General features: G+C 43.9%; 1 protein-coding gene across 7 annotated transcripts in view; it reads right to left on the bottom strand.

Moving 5' to 3' along the window:
- Positions 1-13,296, bottom strand: part of HTT (huntingtin) — a 212,571-nt gene that overhangs the window by 93,300 nt on the left and 105,975 nt on the right. For all 7 annotated transcript variants that reach the window (XR_010601950.1, XM_005304086.5, XM_065598286.1 and 4 more), the window contains 5 exons: positions 7,092-7,202; positions 6,174-6,251; positions 3,763-3,986; positions 2,705-2,783; positions 2,389-2,550 (listed from right to left, as the gene is read on the bottom strand). Coding sequence is in view for 6 of the 7 variants with exons in the window: in XM_005304086.5 (XP_005304143.1) it covers positions 2,389-2,550; positions 2,705-2,783; positions 3,763-3,986; positions 6,174-6,251; positions 7,092-7,202 (654 nt within the window). In the remaining variant the exon portion in view is untranslated. The remainder of the gene's footprint in view (positions 1-2,388; positions 2,551-2,704; positions 2,784-3,762; positions 3,987-6,173; positions 6,252-7,091; positions 7,203-13,296) is intronic.

Consider the following 13,296-nt stretch of genomic DNA (forward strand, 5'->3'; position numbering starts at 1 on the left):
ACTGTTCTCCCCCCATGAAATCTGTATAGTGGAAGGTAAAAGCACACAAAAGACCAGATTTCACGGGGAGAGACCAGATTTCACAGTCCATTATTTGTTTTTCATGGCCATGAATTTGGTAGGGCCCTACCTATGGCTAAGGCTGCAATTTAGTCATGGAGGTCACAGATTGTTTGACTTCAGCCAGCTCCGGCTGGGAGCTGCAGGTCCCCTGCTGCTGCCAGCAGGCAGACCTCCCGCAGCTGCCAGCCGCCAGCAGCAGAGGGAGGGACCCCCGCAGCTCCCCGCCACCCGGGGCAGCACAGTGACCCCTGTCACTTCCTGCCACTCCAAGCAGCATGAGGGACCCCAGAGTTCGGAGTCACCAGGGGAGGGGGACCCTGCAGCTCCCAGCTCACCCGCATCTGCCCAGGCTCCTCATTTTATCATGGATATTTTTAGTAAAAGTCAGGGACAGATCACAGGCTTCCATGAATTTTTCATTATTGCCTGTGACCTGTCCGTGACTTTTACTAAAAATATCCATAACAAAATCTTAGCCTTATCTATGGCAATACATGAACGCTTAGAAGAGAATTTGAGTCTGTGTTGCAACTTTACAGTTTACATACATTTACATGACAGCATTATATATTTCATACAAAAATCTAGCATTTATGAAGGGTTATGGGTGAGAAATCATAAGCTTAAATTAGGAAATGCAGATTTAATACTGAAACTTCAAATTTAACTCTGATCCCTTGTATTGATGCATCAAAATAAGGTTTTTCTTTCATATATAAATTTTACTCCTGGATGAATTCTGCGACAAAAAATTAATCTGCAAAATTCTGCATATTTTATTCGTCAAAATAACACAATATAATCACGCCAGTTTCAATTATTTTGGGTAATTTATTTCAAAATATCTGTCAGCAAGTATGTCTGTAACAATACAGACCCAAGTTTGAGAACCCCTGATCTAACTTGTACACTGAATAAGTAGGGATCCTCTGGAAATAAAATTACTCTGAATTCTCATTGGTGTAAAAGTGCAGAATTTGCCCCTTCAGTGTAGTAAGGATATTTTCAGTTTTCAAAGGATACTTCAAGCTTTCTGATGTATCTGGGGTGCCTCATATGAGAAGTAGGGCAAGGTAGAGCACTGTCTACCTCCACCCCAAACCCTGCTTTGCCTCCAGCATTTATAATAGTGTTAAACATATTAAAGTGTTCTTAAATTTATAAGGGGGGAGGGTCACACTCAGAGGCTTGGGGTCACCAAGTACAAAAGTTTCAGAACCACTGAGTTAGATAGTGGTTAATAACTGCTAGTGGGTATAAAACTTGCACATTCATGCCCACAGATCCCCATTAAGTATGCTTCGGAGAAAATTCTCAAGTTGATAATGTATGCAAATGGCAGCCAGCCAGATAATCTACAATTTAATCTGTTCTCGCAATGTCACGTATTGGGAATATAAATTAAGATCTCTATCTTTGTCTACTTTGATCAAGTAAAAAGCAACAGAGGGTCCTGTGGCACCTTTAAGACTAACAGAAGTATTGGGAGCATAAGCTTTCGTGGGTAAGAACCTCACTTCATCTGAAGAAGTGAGGTTCTTACCCACGAAAGCTTATGCTCCCAATACTTCTGTTAGTCTTAAAGGCGCCACAGGACCCTCTGTTGCTTTTTACAGATACAGACTAACACGGCTACCCCCTGATACTCTGATTAAGTAGTAATCAGAATGATTCTGACAACCAAACCATCTTTTCCCTACTTGTAATTATAACATATTCCTGTTTAATAATCTTCGTTGTAATAAAATTGTTTGGCAGTGAGATAGGCTGTTACATTTCCAAATGAAGTTTTGATAATTTAGAAACTATTATTTCTAAATGAATGGTTTTGTGGATTTAAACATTCACCCATATGCTACATAGTGCATGACAACCAAATAGAAATATATCATGATCTTCATAGTCCTGCAGAGTGAAATACAATTTCTGTAATTTCAATTTTAAGGTTTCAGAGTAGCAGCCGTGTTAGTCTGTATCCGCAAAAAGAAGAACAGGAGGACTTGTGGCACCTTAGAGACTAACAAATTTATTAGAGCATAAGCTTTCGTGGACTATAGCCCACTTCTTCGGATGCATCCGAAGAAGTGGGCTATAGTCCACGAAAGCTTATGCTCTAATAAATTTGTTAGTCTCTAAGGTGCCACAAGTCCTCCTGTTCTTCTTTTTTCAATTTTAAATCACAGTTCTCATTTATGGTGCTATTAGTAGGACAAGGAAGGTAATTATTTTTACAATAAAAGATTTTAGCTTGTCAGTGTCCCTCTAAGAACTAGAGTTTTCTAATCTGCTATAAACTGACCAAAATGAGAATACAGTGTGACTAACCTGATCCGAATCTAGAAGACAGTAGTTAACCCGTAGTTGAACCAGCTGTGCTAGTAGATCTAAAACCTGCCTCTGTAGTTGTACCGACGTCGTTGTAGTATATTGCTTTAAAGCTTTTATAACAAGGGGTTCAAACAAGCGAATGTGATTGTGAATAGCATTCTATAAGAAAGAAAAAACAGTTTAAAGCCACATATTGTTTACATGAGATTCCAGTTCAAAACCAAATTGTTAAAAATACAACTTCATGTGGATAAAGGATAAATCTTGCCCCTCCTTTTATTGAACTCTTTCTTTAAGTACGTATTTTAAATACCTTGTCGGCACGATGTTTTGTTACATTTGTTAGGCTAGTTTTCAGTTGCGTAGAAACTTTCTGCGGCACATCAAACCATCTATCAAAATAAAAAAATTAAAACACAGGGATACATTTGAGAAAATTCTTACATGCACACTCCCTACTAATATTTTATTTACCTAACATTAGCTTTGTAATAGGGCTTGATTGCTTCAAGTATTTTAGTAAGCTAAGAGAAAATTAGAAAGTAAAAATTCACTTTGCTTCAAGTATTTTAGTAACCAGATAATTGGAGAGTACAAATTCACTGGAACATCTACTGTACAGCAAGGGTAGAAGCAATGCAAACTTCCGCACACTGTCCTACTAATATATTTGTAGCCTGACTACCTGCAGACTTGAGAGGAGAATTTAGTCTCCATTCCTTTGCCTCTCTTAAGACTCTCAACATGAATGCCAATTAGTGAAAAATAAAGAGTTTAAAACAGTAGTATTAATATTTATAAATATTAACATTTTCTTCTAAATATAAATACACCTCTACCCTAATATAACGCAACCTGATATAACACGAATTCGGATATAACACGGTAAAGCAGTGCTCGGGGGGGGGAGAGGGGGGGGCTGCGCACTCCGGTGGATCAAATCAAGTTCGATATAACGCGGTTTCACCTATAACGCGGTAAGATTTTTGGGCTCCCGAGGACAGCGTTATATCGAGGTAGAGGTGTATATACAACAGCTATATTTTTGCATGAAATTTATTTTCCACTTTGCTTTGTGAAGCACTTTTGTTCTATCCAGAATATAGTATTGTACCAGAGATCAAATTAGTAAAGGCAAGATAAATTATGTTCTTTCAAAAGACTATAAAAGAAAAATTCCTGCTATTGACAATTGAACAATATATTAAAATTTCATTATGTAAGAGACTTCAATAATTTAAAACTTCAGAACAGCCCTGTTCAGTACTTTTAATGAAGTTATGATTTATTGTTTTCAGCTAGAATGTTTTGATTAGTTTTATGAAAGTCAACACACCATACCACATACAAGGGGAAAAAAATAACAGTTACCCTGAAGCATCATGTTCCTGCTCTGTCTGTACCATGTTCCTTAGACTCGCATCAGCAAGTGCCTGTGTAAAGTGTGTATAAGGGGCCATGAAGCAGTAATGATAAAGACCAGGCCTCAAATTAGAAGAGCCTAAACGCTGGGCTTTGCCTTGAGATTTGCTGGGGTTTGAAGATAAGCCATCATATTGAGATGCCAAGTTCGTTCCAAATAAAGTCTTCAGCAACTAAGGAAAGATGTGAAAAAAATGAACATTTCTGGAACAACGCGACTTGAATCCCCACCCTCCCAAAAAGCATTCTATGAATGAGGCTGTCACACGGTAGTCTAACATGTGCCAACTGTGGGTCATGGACTCTCATACTATTTCTGGTTCTTTCTCCTTCATAAACTCAGGAGCCTTAAAAATAAAGAAAAAATACACTAAACACTTTTAGTTCCTACAGACACAGATATAAATTACAAAAATTCCTATGGCATCTTCAAAACAATACAGTGACCTGCTAAAGCAAGCCCCACCCTTGGAATTAAAGCAATATTTTGCCCAGGCTAAATAAAATCTTTTCAGGCTGGTAAAGACCTCTGACAGGCTTCCAAGCTAAGCACAGTCTTCCAAGGCTGGAACAGGCAATTGCTTAAGCTAAGATCCCAGACTGACTCAATCTTTCATTACTAGAGAAAGCTTTATAGGGGCAGCGTAGCATGGAAAAAGGGTTGGTGCAGCTTACTTCCCCCATTCAGCAAAGGGGGAAGAGGAGAGACTGAACTGTGAGACTCTGTGGCAGACTCAGTCCCAGCCTTGCTCCTGGGACAGTGCTGCTACATACTGTACCTTACCCGGGCTGGATTACAAGGTACCACCAGAAAATACTCAACTATGCGAGTCCACCCCAAATATCTATATGTAATCAGTCTGGTACCCCATCCTATGAAAAGTGGATTTTGTTTCTACATTTTTAAAATACCTTTTAATAAGCCTTTACTTAAATATGAATGGAATCTTATGGCTTGTTGTTTACCTTGAACAAGAAGATTCTTGCTGTTGGAACTAAGCCAACCATGAAAGCAAGCAAAAATCAGAAGAAACTTGATCACTTGCACTGAATTTGGTTCTGATGATGAAGACTACTGGCTATAATTTTTTTTTAAATATTATATATATATATATAAAAAAACAATGTGTGTGTGTGTGTATATATATATATATACACACACACACACACACACACACACATATATGTATATGTATATATATGTATATATATATATATATATATACATACACACACACACACACACACACACGTTGGTTTTTGTGTTTTTCACCAGTAGTCATCTTTCAATCTCATCACTGGTTCCTATATGGCCCAGGTCATCTACGACCAAAGTCATAACTAGAGGTTTCCTTGCGGTAGTCTTTACAAAGAAATGTTATAGGGAGTATGTATATTTGACTTGTGATTACCTACTAGGTCATGCTAGGACATCATAGACATCACTACTGAACCCATGCAGAGTGGGTATAGTTGGAAGTCTTTGTGTTTAGTAGGGTACTCTAAAAATTTACTAATGTTGTATCTGAGTATTTGATTAACTTAACTATTTTACTGTAAGTTTACTTCTGTATTTTTTTTTTAAATTAGAGCCTAAAATAGGTGCTAGATAAACCTCAACAATACACTGCCAGAAACTCATTATGCTGAGGGATAAAAGAAACCCATAAAATTAAGAATTATACAAAAATAATACTGTGAGATTCTATTGCACCTTTAATTCAAGAATCAAATAATTTATGAACCTCAATGAATTAAGCCTCACAACCTCATTGTAAGTAGAGCATCATCATCTTACAGATGAGGAAATTGAAGGAGAGAGAAGTTAAGAACCTGATTTCCAGAAGTGCTGAGCACTCACTTTGTACTGAAGTCAATGGGAGGCTCAGCAGGTCAGGGGTGGGGGTGGGGGTGAGAACAGGCATACGAAGTATCCCAAAGGCCACATAAGGAATCTACGGGAAAGTCAAGAATAGTACCCAGATCTCTCAACTCCCTACCAGTCCTTTAAACTGTGCTTCTTACCCTCTCTTAAATGCACTCTGTAACTAGGCAACTGGAATAATTTGTCTCCTGCCACTTAATAACAAAGCTCCTTTAATAAGGTTACTGTGTCAAGAGAAATTATTCAGATGGCACAAGGGGTTCCAGAACACATCACACAAGTGATTTAAAGTGACCTAAAAGGTTATCTATTCTATCCTCCCTGGCCACTACAAGGTTGTCTCTTAGATGAAGCTCCCCTACACTCCCTGCCTTCAGAATGAGAATGGTTGTTCATGTTCAAATTGCTGGGGCAGAGGGGACCCTCAGTGCCAACACTACCGCCCCCCAAATGCAAACAAAAGTTACTTCCTTACCTGCTGTACACAAACTGTTGCCATCATTGGTTCTCTGTTGAAACAGGATTTCAGATACCCCAAAATCTCTTCAACGCACTAGACACAAGTTTAACAGTCATTTAAACAAAATTTATTCATGAGGTAAAAGAGAAGCTACTATTGCATATTCTCAAACAAAAAAAATGCAAAACTCCAGGCTTTAAAACCAGAAATATGGACCAGAAAGAAACCCAGGAAGTTACAATTTAAATCTACACTTTGTCATACCAAGACTACCATATTTAACAGCCCAGTTAAATTAAGAACTGAAAATATCAAACTCAGGAAAAAGAGCAAAACCCGATTATTTTCTTCGTTTAATATAAATATAGTATAATTATGTGACTATAATAAGAGTACGACTCAAAAGATCTCTAACTTTCTTGGGAAATGAAGCACTGTATCTTAAATTATGCAAAATTATTCAGCTTTTCAGTAGTTGACTTTACACAATAAGCCTACTGATGTTTTAATTAGATAAGTGTGGATATTTCCTCCACAAATGGAAAATGAAAGAATTACCAAATTGTGACACTGGTGAGGTGCAAATCACACAACTCATCACGAACGACTGCCCCATTCATGCTTACAGTGGTTGCACAAGGTGGGGATCCACCTAGCTACACCAGAAGGATTAGAATGGCTTTCAAATCTTAAAATTCAATTATTATCCCAGCCCATTGCTTTTCAAATGCCGTATGAAAAAAGAAGGTATGAAACCCATGCTTTAAAGTTCACTTACTATGCAACCCAATATTTTGTCATTGTCTCCAAGATCTGTCAGCCTTTCCAAGCACTAATACTGGAAGGATGAACTAAAAGTTTGTTAAATACTTGCTTCCCTATGAACATTATAAATATGGCTAATTTCACATTATATTAAATAAAGCAAAACACCTTTCCAATGTCTTGAAGAGTTGCAAGTTCCAAAATTTGAGAGAGGACATCCAGGGCAGATCGCAGGAAACCTCCAAATTTTTCGATGTTGTTCTGAAGATCCAATGTAACCTTGTCAAAATAGTTAGAAGAGTAAATGTTTTAACCCAGCAAAGTTATTAGACAGTCAGGTGGAAATTAGAGAAAGAAAAAATGGGTGCTGGGATAGAATAGAAGCTCCCCCTCTAAGCCCTGATTGTTGTTGTTGAAAGAGCTGCAGTTTGAGTTGACTATAATGTCCCTTTGTGGACTGGGCTGCAGACCTGGTCTTCTGTCCTGATGTAATTCCCATAGTGCCTATATGATGTAGAGGGTCATGGGGGCAGATACCAAGGAGTAGCTCTCAGAGCTCTGTGTCTTGGGTAATAAAAATGAGCCCTCAACCCCCTCTCTAAGGTGTATGGATCTGAATACTTAGACCTCAGGGAATGCACCAGTGACACCTCCCTGCTATTATCTGAGCCAGAAGAGGAGTATTCCTCTTGCAAAGAGAGAGAAGTCCCAGACAGAATAAAGGGAACACACTCATGCCTTGTATATACAACCAGTTAGTAAGCAGCAAGCTTCAATATTAACCTACAGTGCTGAAGTGCGCTGCACAGTAACTGTGTGTGGACCCTGCTGCTGCACGCCAGAAGTTCCCTACTGTGTCAAACTTATTACAGAAAGTCAAAGCACACTCAGGAATTTTTAGGGCACAGCAAAAGGCTCTGTATGGACAGTTAGTGAGCGGCACACTGGATCACTGCAGATTTGCACCCCAGCTTGCTGCTCACTAACTCGCTGTAGACACAAGCCCTCAGACCATGTCCTGATTGGTACTGCTAATGCGCTCAGAACTGGTAAAGGTACTTTCACTACAAATAGCGTTGAGAGTCCAGTACCACAGGAATCCTTTACGCCAGGTAGGGGTTCAATACTGAGGGTACCAGTGCTGGAGGCAAGCTAATGGAGGGCATCAGAATCATAGTCGTCGTTACTGGCCATATTGGTACCGAGGTGTCTGTACTGGGCAATTTCCAAGGTACCAAAGAGGCCAGTCCTTGAACACATCTGGTGACTTTGGGTATGTCTACACTACGAAATTAGGTCGAATTAATAGAAGCCGGTTTTATAGAAATCGGTTGTATACAGCCAATTGTGTGTGTCCCCACATAAAATGCTCTAAGTGCTTTAGTCGGCGGACCGCGTCCACAGTACCGAGGCTAGCGTCGACTTCCGGAGCATTGCACTATGGGTAGCTATCCCACAGTTCCCGCAGTCTCCGCCGCCCATTGGAATTCTGGGTTGAGATCCCAATGCCCGGATCATGCAAAACAGTGTCGCGGGAGGTTCTGGGTACATGTCGTCAGGCCCTTCCCCCTCCGTCAGAGCAACGGCACACAATAGATTCGCACCTTTTTACCTGGGTTACCTGTGCAGACAACATACCACGGCAAGCATGGAGCCCGCTCAGCTCACCGTCACCATATGTCATCTGGGTGCCGGCAGACGTGGGACTGCATTGCTACACAGCAGCAGCAGCTAACTGCCTTTTGGCAGTAGACGGTGCAGCATGACTGGTAGCCTTCATCGGCGATCTGGGTGCTGGCAGCTGTGGGGCTGGCAGCCGGAGGGCTGCATTGCACCAGCCCCTTGCCTTTTGGCAGTAGATGGTGTATTACGACTGGTAACCGTCCTATTACAAGTTGGATCATTGCACGTTAGCAGAGTCTTCCCTGAGGAGCAGATCGTGCAATAGGCCTGAAGGTCATCGTAGTACACTACCTGTCAAGCGCCCACTATTTGCTGCCAAGCACCCAGAAGATGCCGAGGGCTATCAGTCATGCTGCACCGTCGTCTTAAGATGTAAAAAATAGATTTGTTCTGTATTCATTTGCTCCCCTCCCTCCATGAAATCAACGGCCTGCTAAACCCAGGGTTTTCAGTTTAATCTTTGGGGGGACCATTCTGTGTGACAGTTGTTTGTGTTTCTCCCTGATGCACAGCCACCTTTCTTGATTTTAATTCCCTGTACCTGTACGCCATGTCGTCACTCAGCCCTCCCTCCCTCCTTCTCCTGGTCCGTCAGATATTAGTTTCGTGCCTTTTTTCAGACCAGGCGCCATAGTTAGCACTGGGATCATGGAGCCCGCTCAGATCACCGCGGCAATTATGAGCACTATGAACACCACGCGCATTGTCCTGGAGTATATGCAGAGCCAGGACATGCCAAGGCGAAACCCGGACCAGCCGAGGAGGCGATTGCAGCGCGGCGAAGAGAGTGATGAGGAAATTGACATGGACAGACCTCTCACAAGGCACAGGCCCCAGCAATGTGCAAATCATGGTGTTACTGGGGCAGGTTCATGGCGTGGAACACCGATTCTGGGCCCGGGAAACAAGCACAGACTGGTGGGACCGCATCGTGCTGCAGGTGTGGGACGATTCCCAGTGGCTGCGAAACTTTCGCATGCGTAAGGGCACTTTGATGGAACTTTGTGACTTGCTTTCCCCTCCCCTGAAGCGCCAGAATACCAGGATGAGAGCAGCCCTCACAGTTGAGAAGCGAGTGGCGATAGCCCTGTGGAAGCTTGCAACGCCAGACAGCTACCGTCAGTCTGGAATCAATTTGGAGTGGGTAAATCTTCTGTGGGGGCTACTGTGATCCAAGTTGCCAGGGCAATGAAAGACCTGGTGATATCAAGGGTAGTGACTCTGGGCAACGTGCAGGCAATAGGGGATGGTTTTGCTGAAATGGGATTCCCAAACTGTGGTGGGGCCATAGACGGAACCCATATCCCTATCTTGGCACCGGAGCACCAAGCCACTGAGTACATAAACCGCAAAGGGTACTTTTCAATGCTGCTGCAAGCCCTGGTGGATCATAAGGGACGTTTCACCAACATCAACGTGGGATGGCCAGGAAAGGTACATGATGCTCGCGTCTTCAGGCACTCTGGTCTGTTTCGAAAGCTGGAGGAAGGGACTTTCTTCCCGGACCAGAAAGTAATCGTTGGGGATGTTGAAATGCCTATTGTGATCCTTGGGGACCCAGCCTACCCCTTAATGCCATGGCTCATGAAGCCGTACACAGGCAGCCTGGACAGGGAGTCAGGACCTGTTCAACTACAGGCTGAGCAAGTGCCGAATGGTGGTGGAATGTGCATTTGGATGTTTAAAAGCGCGCTGGCGCAGCTTACTGACTCGCTCAGACCTCAGCGAAAAGAATATCCCCATTGTTATTGCTGCTTGCTGTGCGCTCCACAATATCTGTGAGAGTAAGGGGGAGACATTTATGGCGGGGTGGGAGGTTGAGGCAACTCGCCTGGCCGCTGATTACGCGCAGCCAGACACCAGAGCAGTTAGAGGAGCACAGCAGGGCGCGGTGCGCATCAGAGAAGCTTTGAAAACGAGTTTTGTGACTGGCCAGGCTACGGTGTGAAACTTCTGTTTGTTTCTCCTTGATGAACCCTCCAACCTCCCCGCACCCGGTTCACTCTACTTCCCTGTAAACCAACCACCCCACCCTCCCCTTCCCACTTCGAGCACCGCTTGCAGAGGCAATAAAGTCATTGTTATTTCACATTCATGCATTCTTTATTAATTCCTCACACAAGTAGGGGGATAATTGCCAAGGTAGCCTGGGATGGGTGGGGGAGGAGGGATGGAAAAGGACACACTGCATTTTAAAACTTTAACTCTTATTGAAGGCCAGCCTTCTGATGCTTGGGCAATCGTCTGGGGTGGAGTGACTGGGTGGCCGGAGGCCCCCCCACCGTGTTCTTGGGCGTCTGGGTGAGGAGGCTATGGAACTTGGGGAGGAGGGCTGTTGGTTACACCGGGGCTGTAGCGGCGGTCTCTGCTCCTGCTGCCTTTCCTGCAGCTCAACCATACGCTGGAGCATATCAGTTTGATGCTCGAGCAGACGGAGCATTGACTCTTGCCTTCTGTCTGCAAGCTGACGCCACCTATCATCTTCAGCCCGCCACTTGCTCTTTTCATCCCGCCATTCAGCCCGCCACCTCTCCTCTCGTTCATATTGTGCTTTTCTCATGTCTGACATTGACTGCCTCCACGCATTCTGCTGTGCTCTATCAGCGTGGGAGGACATCTGGAGCTCCGTGAACATATTGTCCCGCGTCCTCCGTTTTCTCTTTCTAATGTTCACTAGCCTCTGCGAAGGAGAAACATTTGCAGCTGGTGGAGGAGAAGGGAGAGGTGGTTAAAAAAGACACATTTTAGAGAACAATGAGTACACTCTTTTGTTACAAGGTCGCATTTTTCCTCTTATAGTGAGGGTCTGCTGGTTTGGTATGAGAGATCACTCACGCAGTGCCAGGCAACAGATTTCGGCTTGCAGGCAGCCATGGTAAGCCACAGTCTTTTGGCTTTTTTAATCTTCTTAACATGTGGGAATGGTTTCAAACAGCAGCGCCCTCCTTTCCCATATCAAGGATGAATTGGATTGGCCATTTAAAATGGGTTTTCAATGTAAAAGGAGGGGCTGCGGTTTCGGGGTTAACATGCAGCACAAACCCAAGTAAACCACGCCCCCCCCCCACACACACACGATTCTCTGGGATGATCACTTCACCCCTCCCCCCACCGCGTGGTTAACAGCGGGGAACATTTCTGTTCAGAAGAGCAGGAACGGGCACCTCTGAATGCCCCCTTAATAAAATCACCCCATTTCAACCAGGTGACCGTGAATGATATCACTCTCCTGAGGATAACAAAGAGAGATAAGGAATGGATGTTGTCTGCATGCCAGCAAACACCGGGACCATACGCTGCTATGCTTTGTTATGCAATGATTCCAGACTACGTGCTACTGGCCTGGCGTGGTAAAGTGTCCTACCATGGCGGACGGGATAAGGCAACCCTCCCCAGAAACCTTTTGCAAAGGCTTTGGGAGTACATGAAGGAGAGCTTTCTGGAGATGTCCCTGGAGGATTTCCGCTCCATCCCCATACACGTTAACAGACTTTTCCAGTAGCTGTACTGGCCGCGATTGCCAGGGCAAATTAATCATTAATCATTAAACATGCTTGCTTTTAAACTATGTGTAATATTTACAAAGGTACACTCACCAGAGGTCTCCTGTGTGCCCTCAGGGTCTTGGGTGAGTTCGGGGGTTACTGGTTCCAGGTCCAAGGTCACAAACATATCCTGGCTGTTGGGGAAACTGGTTTCTCCGCTTCCTTGCTGCTGTGAGCTACCTACATTACCTCCATCCTCATCTTCCTCGTTCCCCGAACCCTCTTCCCTGTGTGTTTCTCCATTGACGGAGTCATAGCACACGGTTGGGGTAGTGGTGGCTGCACCCCCTAGAATGGCATGCAGCTCCACGTAGAAGCAGCAAGTTTGCGGCTCTGCCCCGGACCTTCCATTTGCTTCTCTGGCTTTGTGGTAGGCTTGCCGTAGCTCCTTAATTTTCACGGGGCACTGCTGTGTGTCCCTGTTATGGCCTCAGTCCTTCATGGCCTTGGAGACCTTTTCTAATACTTTGCCATTTCTTTTACTGCTACGGAGTTCAGCTAGCACTGATTCATCTCCCCATATGGCGAGCAGATCCCATACCTCCCGTTCGGTCCATGCTGGAGCTCTTTTGCGATCCTGGGACTCCATCACGGTTACCTGTGCTGATGAGCTCTGCGTGGTCACCTGTGCTCTCCACACTGGGCAAACAGGAAATGAAATTAAAACGTTCGCGGGTCTTTTCCTGTCTACCTGGTCAGTGCATCTGAGTTGAGAGTGCTGTCCAGAGCGGTCACAATGAAGCTCTGTGGGATAGCTCCCGGAGGCCAATAACATCGAATTCCGTCCACATTACCCCAATTCCGACCCGCAAAGGCCGATTTTATCGCTAATCCCCTCGTCGAAGGTGGTGTAAAGAAACCGGTTTAAAGGGCCCTTTAAGTCGAAAGAAAGGGCTTCGTCGTGTGAACGTGTCCAGGCTTAATTAGATTTAACGCTGCTAAAATCGACCTAAACCCGTAGTGTAGACCAGGCCTTAGTGAGTGCCAGAGGGACCCTTTTGGGGCATTGAACAACCCTTCTCAAAGGCAATTAGAGAGGATTGCTGGCTTCTTGGAGTTGGACCTGGTGAAGGAGACCTAGATCTCTTTCCCTTAGAGTCTCTGTACTCTTTTCTTCCCCTAACCCCAGAGGTTTTGCCAGTTGA

The sequence above is a fragment of the Chrysemys picta genome, chromosome 5, assembly GCF_011386835.1.
Source record: "Chrysemys picta bellii isolate R12L10 chromosome 5, ASM1138683v2, whole genome shotgun sequence".
In the NCBI taxonomy this organism is placed as follows: Eukaryota; Metazoa; Chordata; order Testudines; family Emydidae; genus Chrysemys; species Chrysemys picta.